The 25,681-nt window shown below is 42.9% G+C and overlaps 2 protein-coding genes across 6 annotated transcripts; one reads left to right on the forward strand and one right to left on the reverse strand.

Moving 5' to 3' along the window:
• The first annotated feature begins 2,067 nt into the window (after window positions 1–2,067).
• On the forward strand, window positions 2,068–24,866 carry LOC117710857 (T-cell-specific guanine nucleotide triphosphate-binding protein 2-like). 5 transcript variants are annotated; one of them, XM_076936979.1, is made up of 5 exons: window positions 2,073–2,252; window positions 5,364–5,525; window positions 19,771–19,922; window positions 22,804–22,925; window positions 23,351–24,866. In XM_076936979.1, the coding sequence occupies exons 4-5, from the start codon at window positions 22,851–22,853 to the stop codon at window positions 24,611–24,613; spliced, it is 1,338 nt and encodes a 445-aa protein (XP_076793094.1). In that variant the 5' UTR covers window positions 2,073–2,252; window positions 5,364–5,525; window positions 19,771–19,922; window positions 22,804–22,850; the 3' UTR covers window positions 24,614–24,866. The 5 variants fall into 5 exon arrangements, 4 of the variants coding, with proteins under 4 accessions (XP_076793094.1, XP_076793099.1, XP_076793097.1 ...); XM_076936982.1 differs by lacking the exon at window positions 2,073–2,252 and adding an exon at window positions 5,027–5,281; XM_076936980.1 differs by lacking the exon at window positions 2,073–2,252 and adding an exon at window positions 5,027–5,277.
• Window positions 7,827–18,545, reverse strand: LOC117710334 (interferon-gamma-inducible GTPase 10-like). Its single transcript, XM_076936985.1, has 2 exons — window positions 18,248–18,545; window positions 7,827–9,304 (listed from the first exon to the last, which is right to left on the reverse strand). The coding sequence occupies exons 1-2, from the start codon at window positions 18,325–18,327 to the stop codon at window positions 8,296–8,298; spliced, it is 1,089 nt and encodes a 362-aa protein (XP_076793100.1). The 5' UTR covers window positions 18,328–18,545; the 3' UTR covers window positions 7,827–8,295.
• Window positions 24,867–25,681: the final 815 nt, after the last annotated feature.

Raw genomic sequence — 25,681 nt, forward strand, 5'->3', positions numbered from 1 at the left:
CCTTCTCCTCCATTCCCCTTCCTTGCTTAAAAACAAATAAACAAACAAACAAAGGAACAAACAAAGCTCATTAGATTGTATTCCTAAAGCTGACCACCAAGGTATTTCCTGTTTATCTGACCATTTCCTTTTTCTGTGGAAGAGGAAACTAACAAGACCTAGTTATCAAAGAATTGACATCCAGCAAACAAAAGCCCCTTTTGGTTCCCATAGTTAACATGTTCAATTAAAATTAAACACCTCGTCCTAACACAGGCTTTACCTGTTTGCCTTTATAAACTGCCATTTGCCTATGAGCCACAGGACCCTCAGGGACAAATATATTTTCCCCTTCTCCCTCCATCTAGTCTCCTATGTCTGTCTTTTATTCCCTGCCCTTTGACCATATGGGACAAATGAATCTCTTTTGTGCTGAGAACTTGGTCTTGGGGTCCTAAGCCATCCCACTTTCATCTTGTCCTTGATGAATTCTGTCTCTGAGGATGGGAGCCCCCTGGTCCTAGCTACAGGTAAGTACATTACAAGTACACATCACTGCCCACTGATAACAATATGCTTCTGCCTCCTCAGACTGTGACATCTTCCTAGAACCTCTGCCCCATGATTCTGGTTTATTTAGTCCATTGACAGGTTAGAATGGCTGAGGAAGCAGAACCTGTAGGAAAGGGGCTGATGTCTCGAGGCTGTGTCTCTGACATTCTGGAGACAAAGTCATCCCTTTCCCCAGCACATACATCTTGTCACATTCTTAGTCTTGTCTAATCCCTGAACATAACTCCTCCTTGGTTTTATTGTGAGAGTCACAATACAGTTCTAGGAGCTGAAGAACTGGGGTACAGCAGCTGACTTCATCACACCTGCAGCCCTGTCTTGAGTTTGTGTGCTAACATATTTCGAGAAGGGCAGGGAAGAGAGAAGGGCAGACACCTTTGCCCCTGGATAGCAAGTTGAGACCAGGAAAGAGTGAACAATTCCTCTATTCACACAGAGGAATAGAGTCTGTGAAAAAACAAATATCCTCACGTCAGAGCTAGGACACACAAATTTCTATGATAGGAACACCAGGGTCCATTCATTAGTTACAATGGAAATTCTGTGAGTCAATCATCCTCGGGCAACCAAAGGTACAAGGCACCATCCATGGTGCGGATATGTCTGTGGATGTCTTTCCATGTGTGTTTACCTGGGTGTTTGCCAAGGGGTCAATCTGCATGCATGTGTGCTTGAGTGTAACTGATGACCCAGTACTGGCAGCTACACACTAGCCTCTACAGTTAACAGTCAGGTATGAAGACCATGAGTTCTGCAGGTTCTTAGGCCATGGAAATGCTGTGGTAAATGACTAATGATCATATCCCTGTGAGGACAAGAGTGTTGAGCACAGGACTGAAAGGACAACTCAGAGACAATCCTCACATACTACAGAATCCAAGAAAGTAAAGGGAGAACCGCCTGCCATGTGCATTATGCAATGGTGACATTTCCATGTCTTTCCACAGTGATTCCATCATTAACCAGGAAAACCAAAGGCTTTCATTAAACAGGATAGCTTGGAAGAGTTTCAGCTCTGTAGCTACAAACAGGCAGTAACTGTGTGAAGGTTTGTGCTTGCAGACAACCTCATTGTAAACAATAGGTGACTGCAGACTCTTTCCATTGGCACAGACACATTTGGAAAACAAAGTATGAGAAGTGTCACAGAGACCTAAGATCAGCTCAAGTTTTTGAACATTGGTATGTCTTTTGTGTATGTTTGTGCAACCTGGGTGGGTGTGGAAATATATATATTTAGGCTTGGGTTTCTATAACCTGGAATACATATTGAATATATTGAGTGGCTCTAACTCATTTCACTACATTGTTAAGGACAGTCACTGTTGGCCCCTTCACCTGAGAAACTGTGAGCATGAGCCAGGGCTCACCACAGGTCCAGCTGTGGATAGGGATTACTGCCAGTTCTGCACAGGACTTACTGAGTGGGAGGTGAGCAAACCAAGCCCTGGCCAGGGAGCACTGGCTGCCCCTCCTCCCACCAAGCCTCAAGTCAGTATTGTTCCAGGTTCAGCAAATAAATGCAGCTGCGCAATGAAGTAAGAACAGTCCAGAGCAGGGCATCTGCATGCATGGGTGAGGCTTGGGAACCAATGCTCAGAGCTGAGAGAAAAGGAAAAAGTCAGCTCTGCTGGGGATTTGTGAGCTAGAGATGATGGAAGTCTCAGGGGAGGCCGGAGGTCTGAATGAGAAAATCCAAGGTAAGCACTCACAGTTCTTAAAGATGGAACAGAAATGTCTGAACACACACACACACACACACACACACACACACACACACACACGCTTCCAGCCTTCACTCTTTTCTCTCATCTCCCTTCCACACACAGTTCCAGGAATCTTAAAGGTTCCCCACATGTTGGAATCCAGTTTCTTCCTCTGTCTGTCCATAAATTCCTCCACCCAGCAGTGAGCTCAGCAGAGCCTGTTATAACCACTCCCACTTCCTGTTTATCCTCCTAAGAGCAGGAAATGGTACAGACCTTTCAAAATCCTGCTTCTGAAAGCCCAGGGAAGCTTCAAGTAACAAACTGTCACTGCTTCTAACTAAGATATCACAGTGGAGTATTATGAAAGATGTGTGTCATTTTATGTGTATTGACCTCAGTAATTTATGACATAATGCAAATACTTATGGATAATGTTCCAAAATTGATTGTAAAAGAAAGTAAGAAAGATAAAAGTGTCCAGAGTCATTGCTCAGTACAGGAAGGTGTCACACTTACAACTCTGTTAGGTAGAGAATACTGGGGCCTGAGGCCGCCCTCAGCCCTTGATAGATGAACTGGGAGAAGCAGACACTGGGAGCTCAGGGGAAAGTAGAACTGAAAAAGAGCAGCCCGGGTTCTGAGCAGCAGAGGAATCTGAAGGCGATCCCTAGATATCTGGAAACATGTGGACCAAGGTGTTTTGTGCAGGGCATGACAGGAACAGAGGATGACAGGAAGGAAAAGGTTTGCCAGGGAAGAGGCACTGAGACCAAGACAATGGTATAAATTGTGTCCAGGGACAGGTGGGTATAAAGGGACAAATTTTATCCTGGGTGGTCACAACACACACATGTCTGCTCACCCCAGATAGGGAGCCCACCACAGACCAAGGAACAGATACCACCAAAGTCCAACTTGTTGAGCCAATGGCTTTTATTTGGGATTTCTAACAGCAGCAGGAAATACTCAAAGACAGCTGCATCACCAGGGCCCACCCTTGCATGAGTGACAGCTCAGGAAAGCTGGGAACCTGGAGCAGCTCAGCAGGTCAGAGAGTGTCCTTTACAAGTGGTTCTGGTCTAACCCTCTTCCAGGCAACTCACTGGGTTTCTGCTTCTCACAGGAAGCTGGCCTGGATGCAGAGTCTTCTGTGCAGCTCAGCTTCATTATTCTGAGAGGGACTCTCAGCTTTTATTGCTTACCTTGGCAGGGAAGGTTCTAGTTAAACTCTTCAGTTTCAGCACTTCTGCTTTTGTCTGTGCATTTCTGGTACCTCATTCTGTGTGTGTGTGTTTGTGTGTGTGTGTGTGTCTGTGTATGGTGTGTGTGTGTTCTCTCTCTCTCTCTCTCTCTCCCTCTCTTGCTCTCTCTCTCTCTCCCTCTCTTGCTCTCTCTCTCTCTTTCTCTCTCTCTCTCTCATTATCCAACCTTTTCCTCTTACCCAGCTTCCTAGTAAGATCCTGCCAGTAGATCTGCCCTGAACCTCTGAGATCACCATGGCTCATTTTTCTGCTTCATGCACTGCATTTTGATGAGAAATTCTCCTCCATCTTCACTGGAAGTACTGGTCTCTGAAGTCCTCTCTTTAGTAAAATGACTCCAAGGGTACCTTACATTAGAAGCCACCCTCCCCAACCCCACTCCTGGGCTGACCAGGCACAGACTTCCTAGCCACAGAGGCACAGACTGTAGGGACAGGAGGCTAATCCAGTGCTCTTCCCTGCTCCAGCATTTTCCTATGGGATGCTATGCGTCTGTGGTCATCCAGACAGTCACTAGTTTGACAGGAGTTTTATTTTAGTCTTAATAAATGAGAGGTGTTTTATTAGGAAGGAGATTGACCAAACCCAAACCAGAGAGAATTCTCTAGGTAAAGCCCCAGATGTTGTTAGCCAAAGAATTATAGAGGAGAAAAAGCACAGTTATTATTTGAAGAACAATTTAACTCTAATCCTATCTGGGTGTGGCCAAGCCTTGATTCTGTAACAGACTCCAGCAGGGCCCTCAGCCATCCAAGCAAGCAGTTCATACAACAGCAACGCTTGGCAGTCAGCTTGTTTATTTGTGACCTTGTAAGTTTATCTGGGAGCAATGAAACACTGTTGAACAATTAGCATTTTTTTAAGGGTAACCCAACTGGACCCGGAAATAGTTGAATTGGCCAGCTGACAGAGTACATTCAAAGCAGAAGCAACATCCTCATGGCTTGTACAAGCTAAAAATAATTTTGTTTTTACAGAATGTAGTACAGTAAACTTAACACATTAATCATAATGTTCACAGTCACTAAGGATTTTTCTATGAGTGGCTAGAGAGAAAGATAATCAATTGGTAAAGTAACTGTCTTTCGATGAGAAAGTTAAGAATTGAATACACAGAATTTACATAAAAGGCAGGCATAGTGGAGTGAATTTGTAATCCCAGCACTGAGGAAGGAGGGAGGCAGATTCCTGAAGCTCATTCATCAGCCACCTGTGCCTAATTGATGAAGTCCTGGCCAGTGAGTGTCTCTGTCTCAAAATAAGGAAAATGATATCTGAGAAAGAACAGCATCTACACACACATGTCCATCTATGCAGGCACACACACACACACACACACACAAAGAGACAGAGACAGAGAGACATAGAGACAGAGAAACATGAAAAAATGTCATGTAAACAGGACAACTGGCAAGGGGGCAGGATTACAGGAAGTGTCTGCAATCATTGAACCATGGGATCACTAGGTCTGAAAGTCAATTCTCATCCACCAATAGATGACATCATAGGAATAGAGATTCTGGAGGTAGAGAAGCAGAATGCTCAGTGTCGAGGTGGGAGCCCTGACACTGGGCTAGTACTTCCAAAGTACCCAGTAGAGCTCTCAGGAAGCCCTGGAGTTGGCCACTTCAGCAGAGCTCCACTTCCCACTCTGTTGAAGGATGTGAAACCTTTTCAGCTGACTGTGTAAACCAGACAGAGAGGAAGAGAAACCAAAACCTAACCTCACAGCAGTTCCTCCCTTCAGGGACAAGGCAGGTAGAATTCAGATCTAGGAACTGCAGAACAGAGTCAAGACTGTGTAGACTGAGATCTGAAAACATCTGCCTTTGCTTCCCAGCTGTTCTTCTCTCCAGAACACCCAGACACCAACACTTTACATCACATCTGTTATCTGAATGTCCCATCTCAGAGGAGTCCATAGAGAGCTACCCCAGTGACCTTGCTCCCAGAGAAGAGGTGACATCACAGGAGGGCCACTGGCATCACTACTTGGGAGGAGGTAAGTGAAGGGTTCTAAGTGCATCTTGACCAATCCTACTTACTTGTGGTATCAAGGGTAGTCTCCTAGTACCAGGGCAGAGGAACCTCCAGTTATGGCTTATTTCACTCAGGGATTGTTCACAAAGAGGCCCTTCTCTGTCTTCTGCACCACAGAGCACCCCCAACCCACCAACCAAGAAGCAACAAACTTCCCTATCATCCACACATCCTGGATCTGTTGCTCTTCTGATGCTAGCTTGAGCTTGAAGAAAGATGGGAGCTTGTGTCACCAGATTCCTCAATGGATGCGGGAATCCCTGTGGGGTGGAGGGTTGTTGTTGTAGCTCTGTGTTGTAGTTATTTTTTGTATTTTGCTTTTGATTTTGGTTGAGACTGGATCACACTGTCTACCTCTGGCTGGTCTAGAACCTGTAAATCAGTCTGGTCTCAAACTCAAGGAGATCCAACTACCTCTGCTGCTCTACCTCCTAGGGCTGAGATTAAAAGCATGCACAACGACACCCAGTTATACTGGAACAGTTTTATTTACCACAGGAGGATAAAATTGTACTCAGAACACCCACTGCTATTTCCTTGCCTAGAAGGGAACTATGAGAAGCCATTATTGACATAACCAGCACTAACAATACCTTGACTGTCTGGCGGGGGATGAGGGGGACAGTTCAGGAGCCTTCATAGTCATTAAATCATGGGGAAGTAGCCCACCATTGGGTCTAAGACTCCCACTGAATAGTCTTTGGCTTTGGGAGCAGCTTCATCCACCCACTAAGCATATCACCATTCAAACTTTATTTTGTTTTTTATGAACTTGAGAAAGGAGCACATTTCCTTATAGCTTGTTCACACATACCACTTTTGGGTTGGCTCTGTCACAGCCAGTCCTGTGTCGCAGCTCCCTGGCTGTCCTGCCTGTTCTAAGTTCTCAGTTCCCATTATTCCACCGTCCACTTGTATATCCTGTGTATGCTACTATCTATCTGCCCCAAAGCTATTTTTACCCTTCTTATGGGCCCCCTTTTAGTTTCCTGGCCTCTAAAAACACTTCAGGCTACATAGATGTACATACCTAAAAATGAGAAGCTGAAATCCCGATATGAGAAAGAATATCAGGTTTGACTTTGTGACATTGGGTGACCTCACTTAACATTTAGTAGCTCTGCCACTTTGTCTGAATGTTATACACTTCCCTTGTTATTATGCAGGAATCCAGTTCCATTGTGTCTCTGTGGCACATTCTCATTATCCACTTATCATCTGGGCTGATTGCATTTCCCAGCTATTGTCACTAGAGCAGTGATGAACATCATGTTCCAGTGTCTTTGTGCTAGGATAGAGAGTCCTATAGAAAGCATGGGTCATCTCCAAGGTTCAGTTACACTTACCACAAAACTTTGAGCCTCAAGGGGAGGATTTATCAGTAAACCATAAGTCATGAAGGAAATACACTTCATCCCAAAGGCAAAAAAAAAAAAAAAAAAAAAAATCCAATGAATTACCAGCTTTGAAAAAATAAAACATAAGGTCTAGCTCAATACCTCCACAGTGGGACCTAGAAGACAAGAGTCTCTGGGGGGTCAAGTCTTTGATCTCACTGTACCCACTTACCCAACATCATCGAAAATCCCCCAACCTCAATTATCACATTATTTACACCCCTCCATCCAGTCTGTATGTGTCAGAAGATTCTGACTATGTGAATGTAACTGAACCCCAGATCCCTCTCCTCACTTCAGTTCCTCCCATTCCTCTCTGTGCCTGTCAGGTAGTAGTGATGCTCCTCTCCTGGTCACTCAGGGGTTGTCCCCACAATCCTGTCTCTGCCTCCCCAAAACCAGTGCAGCAACTTCATGCTCCATGTTTACTCCAAAGCAAATGCTTCCATCTCTGTCACTGCCTCCTGAACCCAGACTACCATCATGACCTCCTCTGGGATGGTTACAGAGAGCTTCCTAGAGGTGATAACTCTACCTTGACCTCTCCACAGTCATGCTTAATGTGATCCTCTACTGAGGAGATCTGCTGGGCCATTCTTTTACCCAATCTCCTTTCTGCCTCCCTTGAGGCAAAAAGCAAACTCATATGTTATACCTTCTTTGAAGTGACTCTGGTTTCCTCTCTGCCTGTCTTCATCCTCTGACTTCCTCTACTTTCCTAAGTCGGCATCAGATTTCTGCCATTCCTGCAACTGGCCGTACCTGTTCTCATATTACTGTGCTGTATTCCTAACCACGGATTCCCTTTTGACCTCCTCTGTATCCTGCTCTTTCCTCGGTCTTCTACTTCACTCCTTCATCTTGTCACCACCTCTTAGGCATGTTGCACTTTCCCATGGCAAATGTTTACTGTGCCTTTAACTGCATTCTCATGTTTATAGATCATTCCTTAGTTCAATGTGAAGGGTGTTGAAATGCTAAGTGCAAAAAAAAAAAAAAATGGGAAATGGTGATGTCTAAGTCTTATCTTGTTATTACAAACTTTTTTTATTGGTGCAAATAAATCCAAAACAGGTTATCTCTTTACGCGGAGAGTCAGATGGTATGTTATTGCTCGCTATTATCAAGAATAATAAATCAATGAACATAGAAAACAGGGCATGGGCAAAAACTAATTCATGCATGGTAGTGATCTCTAAAGAAAAGCAGTGAACTTCCTGCATGGATACACATCTCTGGATCTTAGGGAAGAGCTTGCATGGGAGTCTGGTGGAAGGACAACCAACTCCATTGCCGATTTGGACACACAAACCCTGAAATCCGCTTTCTGTTTGGCTAGGCAACATTTAATGTTTCCATCTTTCTCAAGAGAAGTTTAGCATCTTCACCCACTATGTTAAGGAATTGTGTGCGCCCACAGTAGACTTTCAAAGCCTGGATGACAGAAGATGCAGGGCCTCCTTTCACGGCACAAAAAGCTTCGACAGCACTCCTAGCTTGTGCTATTATGCTGTCATCCTTTACAAGGGACCAGAAATCCAAGCATTTGAGTTGGCCCTTGATGTCTTCCAAGGGTGTGTCCAGCTTTTCAGCAATCTCTTCAATCGATTTATCATCCAAGCCAAAATAGCTTCTGTACTCCTTCAAGCACTTTTCTTGTTGAGGCAAATCAAAGCCACTAATAAAGTTCATAAAGGGGGTGAAGCTCACAGCTGCTGACTTCAAGGCCTCCAGGAAGATCTTCTCCTGAAGAAAATGTTTCTTTATCTCAATGGAAGCATCAGAGATATTGGGCAAGAGCATGGCAAACATGTGGCGCTTGTGCCCAGGGAGCTCCTTCAGCAGAGTCTCCTCCAGCTTTGGGAAATCAAAAGCATCCAGATCAAAGTTGGAGATCAAGAAGATGTGTGGTTCAGTCACTCCAATATTGTTGAGATTAGCCAGACAGTAGTCTCGAATACGCTGAAGGACTTCCTCCTTCTTGAAGGTTGTGGGTTTGGTTTTCTCTTCACTGTATAAGTCACTGTCCACCTTGGTTCTAACAAAGTAGAACTTCTTCCCAGCATCCTTGATATTCTGGACCAGGAGAGCATCATTGGTGCTGAAGCGGGAAGAAGAAATGATGATGAAGTCATAGTTAGCAAATACCACTTTTTCTACATAAGAGTCTGGGTGGAAATTGGGAGTCCCGGTCCCAGGCAGGTCCCAGAAGATCACTGTGGGATATTTTGGGTGTTGATAGGGGGTTTTACACATAGTGGTCTCCACAGTCCCGACATCAACAGATTCCTCAGCTTCATGACTCAGCCCTCGCAGGGCATTTATGAAACTGGACTTGCCAGTCCTGAAGAAGGAAGAATTTACAGTTTAGTAAAGAAAAACCAACGAAGTATACATCAACAAATTATAAGTATGCCTTTTAAAAAATAATAGTGTTTTTATTTCTACCCTAAGCTATAACCTACCAAAGTGATTTTTCAAAAATAAATTCTAGAAAATCCAGAAAAGTAATGGTTCAGCTCTGTTCCTGTAACAGAATCTCAATGGGTTTTTGCTTTGTAATACTAATGGGGTTTTAATCTGTTTTACTGATTCTTAAATTGTATATTATTTGATACTATTTCCATGATGGTAGAAAGATCTGGAGAGCTGGGTCAGTGATTAAGAGCACTCACGTTTACTTTTCTATAACAATATAAGATATGATAGGTACATGGTTAACTATGTTAGAGGAATAAGAATTGTGTTGAATTAGAATAACATGATGTCCACCTTCTTTTTGTAACCACAAACTGCTGCCTCTAGTACAAAAGAAACTGCCTGTTAAAAAGTATCTGACTTACTCAAATTCCTTTAATCTGTAATAAAAAGATTGTTTCTTTAGGGAGTAGACTTATGGGAAGGAACCACATGAGACGCTGAGTGATCAAATGTGGGATTTAAAATAACTTTTTAAAAAAAATATGAAACTTTTAACCATTTATGTAATAAAAATTCATGATTAAGAGGAGATTGTGTTGTGGTTTTTTGTTGGGGGCCGACTTTTAGCAGAAAGCGGCTATCAGCTTTGCAGCCATCTTGAGCCATATACCCTGACATGAGACTTGGATTACAATAGCCTACAACAACTGAGCACACTCTGATAACATCTTGGTTTGGATACCCAGGACTTTCCTTGGGTGTGTGAGATTAAAGGTGTGTGAGATTAAAGTTGTGTGAGATTAAAGGTTTGTGACTTAAAGGTGTGACCTAGAGATCAGATATAGAGACAAGACCTAAGCGTGACTTAGGTGTGACTTAGAGGTGTGACTTAGACAAGCAAAAGGAAACCCCAGCTTCAACTATGGATGGAGAATTTTTTAAAAAGCTATTGCAGGAAAGAGGGATAAGCAAACCAATCCCTGGCCATCCAGCACCATCTGATCTCCACTCCCACTACCAAACTCCAAGTCAATATTGTTGAGTTGCCTCATAGCCAGTGAGTCAAAGTCTCTGTGGATTGAAGAATATGCCAGAAACATTGGGGCATCCAGGGACTCTGGGAATTTGAGCTCAGGAATACTGGAAACAAAGCAAAACAATCCCTGGCCATCCAGAATCATCTGATCTCCACCCCCACTACCAAATTCCAAGTCAATATTGTTGAGTTGCCCCATAGCCAGTGAGTCAAAGTCTCTGTGGATTGAAGGACATGCCAAAAACATTGGGGCATCCAGGGACTCTGGGAATTTAAGCTCAGGAATACTGAGTTTTATTATTATTCTTAAAGCAAAACATGAAATGAGATGAGATCTATAGTTGGCTTCAGGACATCCGAGAACAGAGAGGGAGAGCACCTGGTGCTATACCTTATCTTTGCTCTTGTAAAAAGGACCAAGAATACCCACCCCCTGGGCTTTAGCTTTTTCCAGAGATAATGTGGAGATGCCAGGGAATTCTCCTCATGACCTTCTTCGAAAGTATCTTCACTTATCAAAGTTCCTGTAATTCTTCCTAGAAGAATGCCTTGTGGAAAGAATATCCTCTACTCTGCCCCACCCACAATTCACAAAAGTTCACAGCTTTCTTACACAGGTTCTCACATAGTATTCTTGAAGATTTAGCTGTGTGTTACCTAGTTCCATAGCAGCACTGTGTGGCTGTGGAGGTGGCTCCATGGTAGAGAACGTACTAAGCCTGTGTGAGGCTGTGGGTTCTACTCTCAGCACTTGTAACAGTTACACCACCTCCAAAACTCAGAATAAATAATTTTGTGCCAGAGATATGGAATAAGGCAGTCTCAGGGTCTCCAGAATTGAGTGAAGACATAGGAAATTTGATACAAGCTCTATGGAGTTTAAAAGACAGAAACAGAAGTGGCTAGAAAATCCTCAAGTCTGCTCCTCACTCTTTCGCTCCATTTTCCATCCATATATAGTCACATAGAGCTAAACCACTGCCTGCCTCATTTGACTTTGGTGTAGGGGTTATGTCTGTCCTTGAATGGCCTTGCAGAGCCCTGAGCTCAGCTGAATGACCTATGAGCCACTCTACAGTCACATCTACATTTTCTGGACCTCCTGATTTCTGATTAGGTCCCCAAGAACAATGGGGAGTCTAGACTTTCAAACTGCCTCTGGTGACTGCATGTAAGCTATGAGTGATTAAACATGTTCTATCTTCTGAATTAAGATTTTGAAAGAACTCAAATGTGGAAAGATTAATGAAAGTTCTGTGATGTACTATGATGAAATTCTAGCAATTTATCTTAAGATACAAAGATTGTGTGTGGTGACATCCCAAAATTTATAAAAAAGAAAATAAACATCTAAAGAAAACATCAAAGGTGGGTAGAGTCATTATGTAGTACTGGAGGAAATGACAGTGGCTGCTCTGATAGGTTGGAGGTTCCCCTGGTGTGGGGCCTGCCTTTATGGAGTCCCAGGTGAGTCAGGAGGAAAAGTCTGGCTCTGGGATGTTGGAGAGAGAGAGAGAGAGAGAGAGAGAGAGAGAGAGAGAGAGACAGAGAGAGACAGAGAGACAGAGAGACAGAGAGACAGAGAGAGAGACAGAGAGGGATTAAGTGCTGAGCTCTGGAGAAATATGGATGTGTTCCCTAAATATTTGGAGGTGTGAATTCCCAGGGTTTGCTGATGGAGGAGAGGCAGGGAGTATACAGGGCAGAGGATGATGCACTCATCACACTTTGATAACAGGAAGGTGACAGTAGCTCTGAGGTATGGCACAAGTCATGTCATATACAAGTGAAATAGTCTGGCCTGTGTAAGATGGTGGCACATGAATGTACTGAGATCCTTCTAGTAGACTTCAGGCAAGTAGACATGCATGTGTAAGGAACATGTGTACTGGAATGTATGGAGGGAGAGAAAGAGCAGAGGTCGTGGGCTCAGATGGTGACATCCAAAATAATATAAAGGTAACTCCTCACATGTAGAGTAGTCAGAGTCCTCAGCTCTCACCAGTCCCTCCCCACTGCTGTGAACACATCTCCTGAGCTCCCCACAGCACAGCCCCTGCCTTTTGTGTCCCAGGCACATTGCCCAGGTCTCAGCCCTCCAAGAGCTCCAAGCAAGTTTGTTCTTATGAATGAAGATTTCTGTGCTCTAGTTTTTAGTTTTCATGCATAAAACACAAAATAAAGACTGGCTTCTTATATTTAATGAGATAAAATGGAAGAATGAAGAAACCAAAAACCTTTTCCGAGGTACCACCCAATAATGGAGAGGAAACAAACAAACAAACAACAGTGGGAGGAATCTCAGTCATAAGTCAGGACTTAATAGACCTTTAAGGACCCCACCTCACTATGAATCTTTTGATATGGCTCTCACATCCCTGAGAGGTTTCACTGATGCTAAGTACCCAAAACAGAAGTACACAGGGCAGGCATGACAAACCAAACCTCAACCATGTTTAAGACAGACTCATCTCTATCAGTTCATGAAACCCTGACTGAAAGAAGCAGGACACTGATTAGCTATAAAATTGTTTGTTTGGTTTTTAATGAAGGGGAGAAAGTGATGACTTATGCTCACAGTCTTCCCATTTTCCTACCACGGGGAGATGACGCTTGCACACTGCTTCTAAGCAATTAACCATGTGAAGATAACCCATAGACATGGAATCACTGAGGACATACAACATACTTGCCACTGAGACACATGGTTCAAGGCCAGGGTTCTGACCAGCCGTTCCTCGCTGTTCCTATGTTTTCTTGTATGAAGTCTGCAGCCAGGGCTCACTGAGAAGTGTCATGGTGAACATTAGGTTCAGAGCATACATTTTCTGTGTTAGGCTTGTTTTTAAAAGATGGTTTTAACTTGTATAAGCCATGTGGAGGATGCTCCCACCTAGAACATACCCTGCCAGCTATTCTGAGTTGGACCACTTCCTAGTACAGTTGGGCTGTCCTTAAAAATTGCTAGTTGTTAAAAAACATTTCACTGCCCCGGCTATTTCTACAAGTAATGGGTGGCAAGATTGAACAAGCTAACTGCTAAGCATTGCTATGTGCATTCTGCTTACTTGGTTTCTTGCATGCTTGGATGGCTAAATGCACCTGCTTGACATCTCTTACAGAATCAACGCTTTCCCAAAAACAGACAAGATATTAATTAATTTTCCCAAAATATTAACTTTGTGGTTTTTCCTTTATAATCCTTTGGCTGACAATAGCTGGAGCCTTACCTACAAAATTATCTGGTTATGTCTTGGCCAGTCTCTTTTTTAATTAAAAGGCTCTAATTTACTAGAACCAAAACTTAAGTCAGACTGGTAAATCTCTAATCCCAAGACCCACAACATGATAGTTTCCCCAGGGATAGATGCCATCACATGAGTTAGCAGTCTCCCAGAGGAATCCTGGGGATCATAACCGCTTAGCTCCTTTGTGACCTTATCTACAGGTGAATGTGGGAGTTGCTGCTTGACTCCTACAAACTAGCCATTACCAGTAACAGAAACTGAAACCTACTCTGACTACAGCCCTTCCTGACCAGGTTCGTTCAGGTCAATCAACAGGGTCTAGCGAGAGAGAGTCTGGATTGAGTGGCAAGAGATGTGAAGAATAGTGACAAGACAGAGACTCTGTTCAAGTCCAGTTTATTGAAAGGAAATCATGGGTATATATAAGCACAAGCAGGGGAATGCACTGAAGACACTTTGCCATGTGTGCCTTGCAGGTGGGGGTACTAAACAACAAAACAAGATATGTGAAAAAAAAAACCAAGATATTTATCAGAGTTTGCTCAGCTGTTGTGAGCTGTTGAAAAACAAGTCTCTGCCCCTGAGGAATTCCACTCCCCTTCTGCCTCTTGCCTGGTCCTTGTGGCTGGAGCAGACACCCAGCTGGTAAGAGGACTTGCCCACTGCCATATGCCCCAGAGCTACAACTGGGAGCAGGGAGCACTCAGTACCCACCAGGCACCCAAACCCCATCCCTGTGGAATACAACTCTCCTTCCACTCCTCGACTGGCCCTTGTGGCTGGGGCAGACACCCAGCTGGTCTGCTCCCATGAAGACACCATATCCTGAAACATCCTAAAAGAGCCACTGCATTCAGAGTAGTGGATACCTAGCTGGTCTGCTCCCATGGAGATACCATATCCTGAGACATCCTAGAGGAGTCACTCTACTCAGAGCAGCTGGAGCTCAGAATCACAGGATCACAGAGACATCTGGATCCTGAGGAGTTCTGCCACAAGCAAGGTAACTGGAAAGGCAGGCTCCAGTCAGTGCAGTGCAGGAGACAGTGAGTGCAGGTAGCACTAGAGTTAACCAGATGACAAAATGCAAGCGCAAGAACATAAGCAACAGAAACCAAAGTTACTTGGCATTATCAGAACCCATTTCTCCCACCATAGCAAGCCCTGAACACCACATCACACCAGAAAAGCAGGACTCAGAATTAAAATCACTTCTCATGATGATGATGGAGGACTTTAAAAAGAACATAAACAACACCCTCAAAGAATTTGAGGAGAACAAAGGTAAACAGGTAGAAGCCCTGAAAGAGGAAACACAAAAATCCCTTAAAGAATTGCAATAAAACACAAGCAAACAGGTGAATGAATTAAACAAAACCATCCAGGATCTAAAAATGGAAGTAGAAACAATAAAGAAATCTCAAAGGGAGACTACTCTGGAGACAGAAAACCTAGGAAAAAGATCAGGAGTCATAGATACAAGCATCACCAACAGAATATGAGAGATAGAAGAGAGAATCTCAGGTGCAGAAGATACCATGAAAAACATTGACACAACTGTCAAAGAAAATGCAAAATGCCAAAAGCTACTAACCCCAAACATCCAGAAAATCCAGGCCACAATGAGAAGACCAAACCTAAGGATAATAGGTATAGATGAGGGTGAAGACTCCCAACTTAAAAGGCCAGTAAATATCTTCAACAAAATTATAGAGGAAAACTTTCCTAACCTACAGAAAGAGGAGTCTATAAATATTCAAGAAGCCTACAGAACTCCAAATAGACTAGACCAGAAAAGAAATACCTCCCGTCACATAATACTCAAAACATCAAATATACAAAACAAAGAAAAAATACTAAAAGCAGTAACTGAAAAAGGCAAAGTAATATATAAAGGCAGACCTATAAGAATTATACCAGACTTCTCACCAAAGACTATAAAAGCCAGAAGATCCTGGACTCATATCATACAGACCCTAAGAGAACACAAATGCCAGCCCAGACTACTATATCCAGCAAAACTCTCAATCACTATTGATGGAGAAACCAAGATATTCCATGACAAAACCAAATTTACACAATATCTTTCCACTTCAAAGGATAATGGATGGAAAACTCTAACACAAGGAGGGAAACTACAACCTAGAAAAAGCAAGAAAGTAATATTCCAACAACTCCAAAAGAAGCTAGCTACACAAACATAATTCCACCTCTAATAACAAAAATAACAGGAAGCAACAATCAGTTTTCCTTAATATCTGTTAATATCAATGGACTCAATTCTCCAATAAAATGACATAGACTATCAGATTGGATATATAAATAGGCCCCAGAATTTTGCTGCATACAGGAAACTCACCTCTGTGACAAAGACAGAAACTACCTCAGAGTAAAAGGATGGAAAACAATCTTCCAAGCAAATGGTCCCAAGAAACAAGCTGGAGTAGAAATTCTAATATCAAATAAAATTGATTTTCAACCAAATGTAATCAAAAAAGATAAGGAAGGACACTACATACTCATCAAAGGAAAAATGTACCAAGAAGAACTCTCAATTCTGAACATCCATGCCCCAAATGCAAGGGCACCCACATACATAAAAGAAACTTTACTAAAGCTCAAAGCATACATTGCACCTCACACAATAATAGTGGGGGATTTCAACACCCCAATCTCAGCAATGAACAAATCATGGAAACAGAAACTAAACAGAGACACAATGAAACTAACAGAAGTTATGAACCAAATAGATTTAACTGACATCTATAGAACATTTCATCCTAAAACAGAAGAATATAACATTTTCTCAGCACCTCATGGTACCTTCTCCAAAATAGACCATATAATTAGTCACAAAACAGGCCTCAACAGATACAAAAAGATTGTAATAATCCCTTGTACCCTATCAGACCACCATGGACTAAGGCTGGTCTTTAATTATGACAAAAACAATGGAAAGCCCACATACACGTGGAAACTGAACAATGCTCTACTCAATGATGACTTGATCAAGGAAGAAATAAATTAAAGACTTTTTAGAATTTAATGAAAATGAGGACACATCATACCAAAACTTGTGGGACTCCATGAAAGCAGTACTAAGAGAAAAACTCATAGCTCTAAGTGCCTACAAAAAGAAACTGGAGATAGCATACACTAACAACTTGACAGCACACCTGAAAGCGTTAGAACAAAAAGAAGCAAATATACCCAAGAGGAGTAGACAGCAGAAAATAATCAAACTCAGGGCTGAAATCACTCAAGTAGAAACAGAAAGAACTATACCAACTATCAACAAAACCAGGAGCTGATTTTTGGAGAAAATCAACAAGATAGATAAACCCTTATCCAGACTAACCAAAGGGCACAGAGATAGTATGCAAATCAATAAAATCAGAACTGTAGGGTCTAATGGCCACTTGGCAGGCAGGATTGGCATTTTTATATGGAAGCTGTTTCACATAATCTACACCTGCCTCTGCATTACCAAAAATCCTCCCTGCTGTTGTCATTAATCAATGAACAAAATCAGAAAATCATTTATCAGGCCCTTGTCTGACTGCTGTCAAAGATGCACCAGGGTCTCCCTTTGCTGGGAGTTTATGCCAAGCCTTCATGGCTGGATTTTGAATTTGAGCAAATAAGCCTGGGTCATATTGCATCTGGTTATCACTAGAAGCAAATTGCCCTTCTTCTACTAAGGCATCACAGGACCAACCATTGCCTGCCTGAATGTTTTTCCTAGCTGTTTCTTTAAAATTCTCATGATACTATGATTTCCAAATAAGATGGTCTCCACTGCTAAGAACTGGTCTCACTAAAGTATTCCAATCCCCAGGAGTCAGCCACTCCTCTGTGGCAGGCTCTAAGATTGTAAGAGTAAAGGGGTCAGTGACACCATATTTTGACACTGCATTTTTTTTAATTCTTTAATAATTTGAAATTTAAACCCTGTGTAATGTCTCCAAGCAACCCCTTGAGCATCTCTGGACTCTGATACAGGGAAAGCCTCAGCCTCTCCCTCCTCTGGCTGATCTGTGGCTGAAATAAAGCTAGAGGACAGGAGCTGTCTTTGGACTCTGGGTTTAGGATGGTGAGAACCTGGGAGATTTTTCTTGCCCTCTTGAGACTTCTTCCCTGTCTTTAATTTTTGTAGCTGATTAATTAAGTCCTGATACTCTTTTTCTAACTCTATTTGTTGTTTAAGGAGAGAAATTTTGTCCTGTAAGTCCTTTCTAGGGTCTACAACCACGATCCCCATATCGGGAGCATCTGGAGGCAGAGGTGCACAGGGAGGGGGTCATCGGGAAGAAGGGACCATTCAGGGTTGTAATATTTGGCTGCCTCTTCCTCTAGGTCATTCCAGTTTGACTCTGACAAATCATCATCAACCTTTGGTTGTATTTTGGATTCTAATTTTGGATATATGCTTTTCTTTTTCTTTTGAACATGAAATACAGCATTCAAACAGAAAAACAAAAGCAGACAATTGACACACATGAACAGCAAACAACAAAACAAAAACAGAAAGTTGAGTTCAGGCTAACTTATTTCTTGCCTCATTTTCATTATTATGACTTACTGGTCTTCACGCAGCAGTTTCCTGCAATCACCTTCTGATTTTCGGTTGGCACTGGGTCTCTCGTTCTTGCTGCCTCTCATTGAGTGCCAGAGGCTCTGGCCTGTGCCCCATGTTTAATGCCAGATGTCCTGGCCCACGCAGCCCCACGATTTGGGGCCAGGTGACCTGGTTCATTCCCATTAGTCAACAGGGTCTAGCAAGAGAGAGAGTGGGGATTGAGGGGCAAGAGATGTGAAGAATGGAGACAAGACAGAGAGTCTGTTCAAGTCCAGTTTATTGAAAGGAAATCGTGCGTATATATAAGCACAAGCAGGGGAATACAGTTGAAGACACTTTACCATGTGTGTCTTGCAGGTGGGGGCATTAAACAACAAAACAAGATATGTGAGAAAAACAAGCTGTTTATCAGAGTGTGCTCAGCTGTTGTGGGCTGTTGAAAACAAGTCTCTTGTCAGGGTATATGGATCGAGATGGATGCTAAGATGATAGCCACATTCTGCTAGGAGTCAGTCCCCCACACCTCCCTCCCCCTTTGAGTGATTGAGATAAATAGGGCTCAGATCCAGGCAGAAAAGTGTAGAGAGCAAGGGCTGTGTGTAGATCAATAACGATAAAGATCTGGCAAGGCTTGATTCTGTAACTGAGGTCCAGCCAGTGCCTTGGCCATCCATGCAAGCCAGAGTCTCTACATAAACTGTGTTAAAAGGAACACCCCTTAGATTTAGTAAGGCTTTCCATTACACTTCAAACAACTTCACATAAGAGACTTTATCTAAAGGAGAATATATGGACTGGGGCATTCCTGCTAGGCTCTAACCCACAGTTACCTGGCAATAGCCATGTATGCCTGACTCACTATAAAAGGGATGTTTGACCCCACCTCAGTCTGTTAATCACTCACTTACCCTCTTACTCTCTTTCCTCTCTGTCTCTCTCTCTCCCCATTCCCCTCCATCCTCTTTCTCAGGTGTTCATGGCCTGCCTTTACTCCTCTCCTCTGCCTCTCCCATATACCCTCTCCCCTCTCCTTTGTTCTCCCCTCTCCCCTGTCCCCTCTTGCCTTCCCCCTCTCCTCTCTCCTCTCTCCTCTCTCCCCTTCCCAACTCCCCTTCCCATGCCCTAAATAACTCTATTCTATTCCTGTGGCTGGTACCTCAGGGGGAAGAAATACCTCAGCATGGTCCCACAGAGGCATTCTTCGCCCCCCTCCCCACCCAGACCCCTACCCCAACCCCGACCCCCACACCATACTGCATCTCTTCCAAACATATTCCTGGCTATTTCTTTTTATAAAACACAATAGAGTTCCCATTTGATTCTTACAAACTAGCCATTTCCAGGAATAGAAACTGAAACCTACTCTGACTACAGCATCCCCCACCCATTGTGTGGTTTAGATAAATAGAGCTCAGATCCAGGAAGAAAAGTGTAGAGAACAAGGGCTGTGTGTGGAACAGTAAGGACAAAAAAAACTCAGGGAGATCAGACTGTCCATCCCACGACTTCCTCCTTTCTTTGTGCAGTTCTTCCTGGGACACCAGAAGAACTCCACACCTCACATCTTCACTTCATAAACATCCTGAATCTGAATTCCAGCTTTAGATAAAGACCTTTCTTGAGAGGAGAGCATTCACAGAAGCGTTACTGCCACCAGATTGAGGTCACCACTGCTGAGGTAAGTGAAGGGTATCTAGGTTTATTCTGTTCTATAATCCAAGATGTGTGATAACATGAGGAGTGCTGTCCTGACAACAGGAAAGAAAAGCTCAGGGCTTTGTACTCAGGGATCATCCTGGGCCGAGGAGTATCCTTCAGTGGCCATCTTCTTGACCATAGAGCATCCCAAAGCAGAGAAGGCAACCCCTTTCTTCCATCTGTGTATTGTGATCCTTGCTTGTCCTCTGGAGCAGTCAAGCTTGGAGAAGAAGTTCAGGTGGAGATACTCAGATGTCCTTGGAGTCCATGCTGTAGGCTCTTCATCTGCCCCAAGGAGATAAATTCCCAGATCAGAAACAGCCACAGAGGAGATCTGGCAGATCATGTTAGGACCTCTGGTTTTCAAAGATCCTTCTGCCTTCAGTCACTTGTTACTCTAAAAGGTCTATTTTAAAGTTCTTCCTGTTTCTCTCGTGCAGTCTGCAAGCCACGTTGCTCTGTATATTCAGGGTTTTCACTATAACTTCAGGAGTTTCTCTTTCTACCCTGTGTATCTGGAGTTCTACGTGCTTCTTGTATCTATCTGGATGTACTTTACTGTCCCTAAATTTGGGGACATTTTTGCTGGAAAATTCTTCTATATTGTCTTCAACTCCTAAGACCTCTCCCCATATGGTCCACTCTGTTGGTGAGCCTTTCCATTGAGTATTTGATTTAAGGAAATTTTAATCTCTAGCCTCAACCACCATTTTTAATGGAATTTTAATCTTTAAACCATCAACCAAAGAGCATACTTGGGCTGGTCCAAGATCCCCACTTCCCCTCAGCACATAGGTAGCAAAGGACTACATTGTCTGGCTTCAGTGGGCAAGGATGCACCTAATCTTTCAGAGATTTGATGCTCCAGGGAAGGCAGATACCTGGTGGTGAGACACCTTCTCAGAGGCAAATGGGAGGGGGAATGAGGTGAAGAACTCTAGAAGGGAAGATCAGGAGTGGGGCCAACATCTGGAATGTAAATAAATAAAATAATTTTTTAGAGAAGCTCTGATGTATGGGGTGGTCAGCAAAGGTCAGGTGAACTCGGGTATCTAAGACCCAAAAGTATGAATGATGACTGCCCTGGGGAATAGGGTGGGTTGACATATGGTGACTCTGAAAGGACAGGCAGTGGGTACCTGAGAGGCCTATCAAGCACTTCAAGTTGGGAGATCAGAAGTTTCTGAGGCATTGGGGAGTTACTTCAGTGAGGTGGGTGGGAGGGTGGGAGACAAGAAGGTTGCCTGCTTCCCAATTCATTTCAAACTTATGGCCTCTAATTATTTATTACTGTGACATACCTATAAACTATATATATATATATGTATATACATATATATAAACATATACATATATTTATATATACATATACATACATACATACACACACACACACACACACACACACACACACACACACACACATATATATATATATATATATATATATATATATATATATATATGGTAGTCTTTCTGCACCCTCTTCCTCAGTGTTGCCTGTCTTAGGTGTAAGGCTTATGTGGTAATGTATCAACTGAGGCTGAGCACTGCACAGTCAGTTGCTCTCTGTATTGTGACTGGTTGTGACTTTCTGATGTGATCCCTGAGTGCTGTGAAACGGAGCATCTTTGATGACCAATGAGCAAGAGTCCCCCATAACTGTGGAATAAGAATTGAGGAGAAGTTAGGAATTATAATTTGGATAGAAAACTGGCCTCAGTGGGTTTTCTTCTGAGACTTATGACCTCACTAGTCACAGATGGTTGGTTAGGTTTTCAGTTACCAGGCATGATTTTCTTCCTGTTCAGACAGCCTGAAGTCAAACTAGACAGTGGTGTGTTATCACCAACACACAAATGCCACAATTGTACCTTTACAGTTATTGCAATGTGATGATCATCATTGTGCTTCATAGGTGTCACAGCTAGATAGGTTATCACTTTCCTCCCTTGGCAACATGACAGCACCTTTTGATATTATGAAAGCTAGTCATTAGGGAAAGACTTCTGGGTCAGATTCAGCTTGATTTCTCCAAGTTCTGTATCTGAAGTGTGTGGTGTCTTCAGAAAAGGGACCTTCAACTTCTGAGGCTCAAGTAAGGGCAACAGCCATTGCCTGTATTTGGGGAATGTTATGGACACCACTGACAAACAACACAAAAGAAGTTTCTCATGCCTGACAATTAAGTTTCTGTTACTCCGTGGCTCAGAGGAAGGCATTGTCAACCACAGGAAGTATCATGACTTCATTTAAAGGATATACATATGTAGGCATGTGTTCCTATATACACTATAAATAATGTAGGTAAATATGAAATAGTGATTTCTAATGTAGTCTTTTTCCATAGTTTTGTTTTAACTCTTTCTCCAAGTTAATCCTTGTGTTTTCTGGAGTATCCAAGCCAGTGTGTTTTAGAGAAATGTTATTACCTTAAAATTCTGGACCACATTACATGGTTGTCAGAGTTCTCCCAGAATTTACCTGTCAGTGCTGGCTGTGTTTACTGGATGCATAATCTCTTGGAAGCTCTGAACCTTAGTTTGTCTTGATTTCCAACTTCATCAACCCAGAGAACACAGTACTGGGGAGCATACAACATGAACTTCTGAACAGCAGGAAGCAGGGCCCACTGTGGCCACTTAGGAGTCTGCTTACAACAGAGGCCATGTCCCACTTCTACTAAGACAAAAAGGGGAACTTGCAGTTAGTTGGACATACTTTACAAATCAGTCTTTCTGCCTCTTGTCCTGTGATGACTACACAATGAGGCCAGAGTTCCTGGGTTTGCATAAGGTTAAGGACCCTGCCAGGATATGTATTGCTTCTTTTACATTGAATGTACTTCTCTGTCCTTTTAGGGTTGATACCATGCATGGTTTCATTTTACTGAAAATAAAGGAATTTAATGGAAATGAACTTTGGTCATTTAAAGAAAATAAAGGAATTTAAAGAAGACTTAACACTGATAATAAAGGCTGCAGTGAGTAACTTCATAGTGTCAGTGAAGTCTGACTTAGAAAAATACATGTTAAAAAATATCTTGGATGCCGGGCGGTGGTGGTGCACGCCTTTAATCCCAGCACTTGGGAGACAGAGACAAGCGGATTTCTGAGTTCGAGGCCAGCCTGGTCTACAGAGTTAGTTCCAGGACAGCCAGGGCAACACAGAGAAACCCTATCTCGAAAAACCAAAAAAAAAAAAAATCTTGGAGAAATCGAAACCTGAACAAGAGGACTTGTTCTATCCAGGTCAGCAATTGAAGCAGCAAGCTAGAGACGAGAGGAAAGGCAATACTAGATTTCATGTGGGTCGGGGGAGGGTCCCGCTTTACTGTAAGAGGAAACATCAAGGCTTTGTCCTGCTTTAATTAATGACTAGCATTTCATTCCTCTCTTCTCCATTCAGGTTCTTCCATACAGAGCCATGGCTTGGGCTTCCAGCTTTAATGCATTCTTTAAGAATTTTAAGAGGGAAAGCAAAATCATCCCTGAGGACACCATCACCTTGATTGAGGCTTATGTAGAGAAAAATAAGCTTCAGAATGCTATTTCTGTAATCGAAAATGCACTGAAAAACATTGAGAGTGCTCCTCTGAACATCGCTGTGACAGGAGAAACAGGCACAGGGAAGTCCACTTTCATCAATGCCCTGAGGGGGGTGGGGCAAGAAGAAGAAGATGCAGCTCCCACTGGGGTGGTAGAGACAACCATGAGGAGAACTGCATACCCACATGCAAAGCTTCCGAACGTGACAATATGGGACCTGCCTGGCATTGGGTCCACTAACTTCCCACCACAAAGCTACCTAACACAAATGAAGTTCAATGAGTACGACTTCTTCATTATCGTCTCATCCACACGCTTCAAAGAAAATGATGCCCAACTGGCCAAAGCCATTGAAATGATGGGGATGAATTTCTACTTTGTCAGAACCAAGATAGACAATGACTTAGGTAATGAACAGAAGAGTAAGCCTAAGACTTTCAATAAGGAGAAGGTCCTCATGAAAATTCGAGATGACTGTTCAGAGCATCTTCAGGAGGCTCTGTCCAGTGAGCCTCCAGTCTTCCTAGTCTCTAACTTTAATATGTCAGACTATGACTTCCCAAAACTGGAAACCAAACTCCTAGAGGATCTCCCAGCCCACAAGCGCCACATCTTCTCACTGTCTTTGCAAAGTCTTACTGAGGCCACCATTAACTGTAAGAGAGATTCCCTGAAGCAAAAAGTCTTCCTGGAGGCCATAAGGGCTGGAACATTGGCCACCATTCCACTTGGTGGCATAATCATGGATGAGGTAGAGAATCTGGATGAAACATTCAATCTCTACAGGTCTTACTTTGGGCTGGATGATGCCTCACTGGAGAACTATGCCAAGAATTTTAACATGTCTGTGAATGACTTTAAGGTACACCTTCGGTTTCCCCATTTGTTTGCAGAAGACAATGATGAGTCCTTGGAAAACAAGCTGTCAAAATATATCAAACGAATTTCTTCAGTTCTTGGTGGGCCAGTTGCTACAGCCATTTACTATAAAAGGGCTTACTATTTGCAGAATCTTTTTATTGATGCTGCAGCCAATGATGCCATCGCTCTTCTGAATAATCCAGGGCTTTTTGAGAAGGAGATGGAAACATATATATCTATGCCCCTCGACTACTGGGAATAATGAGGCAAGAGTTCCAATCAGTGTTTACTCGTTGCCTTACATTGTGCATTGACTCATAGCCTACTCTTAGGGGTACGGGGGAGTCGTTATGGAGGGCCAGTGCATTCATCCTTTTCTTTTTCCTGAGCTGCAAGATCAACATGGAAAGAGTTCAATTGTGCTGTACTAGTAGAAAAAGAAGAGTTTCCAACATTGTGCAAATACATGAACAAAGTCCATTTCCATTAAAATCATATGTTTAAAGAACACACAATATGGATTTGGTTTGTATTTTTTCTCCTCAAATAAATCTTGGATCTTTTATCTTGCTAAAGTCTTCACAGGCTTTTGCATTCTCACAGGCAGCTCTGTTTCTCCCCTTGCTACTAGGAGTTTTTGAAACAGAGCATCTGGTACTCTACACAGTGTAGACAAACACAGTGCAACCCAACTGTGATACCCAGAACTGAGTGTCTTAGGAGATACTAGATATTGTCAAGTTAACTATTAACACTAATGGCGCCATGTACTAACCACATTTGGGTTCTTTGGTGACCATGGTGGTATTGGTGCTTTGTCATAAAGCATTTAAGCACTTCCCCTTTGCTTATTCATAGGTGTATAGATGTACATAAGATTGTTTTAAGCTGGTCACTCTGATGGGCTCTGCCACATAAGACTTTCTTTATTTTTTACATCTCTCTATTTATTCCCTGTACTCTGTGAGCCTCCCTCTTTCCAGGCTCTACTCAAACATTTCTCCATTCAGTTCAGTTGTCAACTCACATGAGAGAACAATCATTGACACCACATTCTCTTTCTGATTTTCCTTCCTAATACTTTCCACTGAACAGTCTGCCCTTGGTAGACACTGACTAGCCTCTGTGTCTTGCTGCAGAGGCTCTCACATCTACATTGGGTCCTGAAGATGAATGTGAGCATGTGAAGAGATGTGCCCTCCCACACTCCTAAAATACACACCCGACTCTGTGTAGAAAACACTCACTGCCCAACATTAGCTCAGACTTTACTCTGCTTCTGTGTGCTTCAGCACTTCACAGAGGAAAGCTGTTGCTGACATCTTGCAGA

Source organism: Arvicanthis niloticus, chromosome 6 (assembly GCF_011762505.2).
Source record: "Arvicanthis niloticus isolate mArvNil1 chromosome 6, mArvNil1.pat.X, whole genome shotgun sequence".
Lineage (NCBI taxonomy): Eukaryota > Metazoa > Chordata > Mammalia > Rodentia > Muridae > Arvicanthis > Arvicanthis niloticus.